The following is a 1,720-nucleotide window of genomic DNA, read 5'->3' as shown; positions in this document are numbered from 1 at the left end:
TGTGTGTGTGTGTGTGTGTGTGTGTGAGGTTATTAGAGGACGCAAATAACCTAATTAAACCTGAGAGAAAATGAGCATACCTGCACCAATTATATAGGACTATTAAAGCGATAGTCTTGTAATGCTTTTATGAAGAAGAAAAAAGCATTTTACGCACAACTTTACGCACACAGATAGCGCATGGGGATCGGCACTTCGGTGACTTTTGATGTGCCTATGGGCTGTTAAATGATTTTTCGTAAGGGCTTCGGTGGACTCTGGGATCTCCAAAGTAAAATAATCGTTATAAAACAGATCATTTTGGTTAAATAACTTAGATTTCGCTACATTTTCCCCTACAACGCAACACTTCATTGTTGTTATGAATTATGAAAGTATTTACCAAGCAGGGCTGAAACTGCACAATCCTGACGCAGACACACAACTTTCAGTTGACCGGCCACTGTCTGTAACATTCGTATTACAAATATCCAAATCACGTGTTAAATGTTTAGAGAGAAGGGGGAAAAAACACACACAATACCTGAGTAAGACAAATTGGAGAATACATGACGAGACGGCTACACCAAAAAGTGAATGTACTTGGACTGGTTCCTCTGATCACTTTATCGCGCCATTCCCGGACCGATGGGCACCATTCAAGACCGTGGAGCAGCTATCCGCGTAAAACGACACGAGATTATCCAAGAACATCCATGAATTTGTGCGATCCAAAGATTGTCGTCGGGAGATTTAATGCAGGAGGTTTTCTTTAGTTAGTTGCCACGCACGGCGAGCCCTCGTAGAGCCGGTGCAAACGGGGCAGCTGCGTCCTCCTCCGCTACTCTGGCTCTCTGCGCGTCTCGGTGCTGCGAGATCTCGTTCATAAAAGCATTGTGGGAAGCTTCAGAGTGCGCCGAGTGCGTGACGTTCACCCCTGCTTTAACCAAACTTGATATGAAATCGACCGGTGCACCTTCGGTCCTGCGCGATTCCAGCAAATCAGACCCAACTTTTTTCCCCCACGTAATTACACAATCACACTCCTCCTCCTCCTCCTCCTCCTCCCCCTTCACCCTCCTCCTCCTCCTCCTAAACACACAACCTCTATCCACCATCCAGCACCTTCTTCTCCTCCTGGGCTATCTCAAAACACAGCATATTTCCCCCCCACTCACTTTTTTGTGCTTTGGGGACTTTGGACCACAGCCTCGGTCCCCAAAAAGCGCAAAAGGGACATGTCCGTCCGCAGCTGTGGGACCCGTCACCCCCCAGCTCAGTGTCTGTGGTTCACAGTAAAATAAAACTAGCCTAACTTTTGGTCTTTTACTTTGGAAACGCGTCATAAACTCACTTTATTCGCCTTAAATGTTCTGGAAGTTGCTGAAATAATTCATAGGAAAAATTACATAATTATTAGAATAGGCTCCTACGCTTTTTTTTAACAGGCCTACAGTTTTTTAAGACAAAAAAAACTCAACTCAAGATAATCATTTATACATGTATGCTGTAGCCTATATGCTCTACAAAATTATATAATACATTGATTGAAACGTTGACACTTTCTTACGGTGTGTTTATAGAGGGAATATTATTATTATTTTTTTAAATTTTAAATTGCCTTAGTGGACACCTGGACATCTTTTAATAGCTAGGCGTGGAACAGTAATGCTGAAAGGACTGGAACTAAAGTTACGCCTGTGTGTGCCTGTGTGTGCCTGTGTGTGTGTGTGTGTGTGTG

General features: G+C 43.7%; 1 protein-coding gene across 10 annotated transcripts in view; it reads right to left on the bottom strand.

Annotated features, from left to right (window-relative positions):
• The window catches only part of LOC116686557 (nuclear factor 1 B-type), a 71,584-nt gene that overhangs the window by 69,173 nt on the left and 691 nt on the right, over positions 1-1,720 (bottom strand). For 3 of the 10 annotated variants that reach the window (XR_004331295.1, XM_032511569.1, XM_032511576.1), the window contains exon 1: positions 524-550. The exons of 2 other annotated variants lie outside the window; for them this stretch is intronic. Coding sequence is in view for 7 of the 8 variants with exons in the window: in XM_032511569.1 (XP_032367460.1) it covers positions 524-550 (27 nt within the window). In the remaining variant the exon portion in view is untranslated. Of the gene's footprint in view, positions 1-523; positions 1,010-1,720 lie in introns of those variants that run through there. 5 more of the 10 variants (XM_032511568.1, XM_032511575.1, XM_032511574.1 and 2 more) reach the window with 3 other exon arrangements.

The sequence above is a fragment of the Etheostoma spectabile genome, unplaced genomic scaffold (assembly GCF_008692095.1).
Source record: "Etheostoma spectabile isolate EspeVRDwgs_2016 unplaced genomic scaffold, UIUC_Espe_1.0 scaffold394, whole genome shotgun sequence".
Lineage (NCBI taxonomy): Eukaryota > Metazoa > Chordata > Actinopteri > Perciformes > Percidae > Etheostoma > Etheostoma spectabile.
Note: the sequence above shows the minus strand (reverse complement) of the source record. Positions and strands in the feature narration are given on the sequence as shown.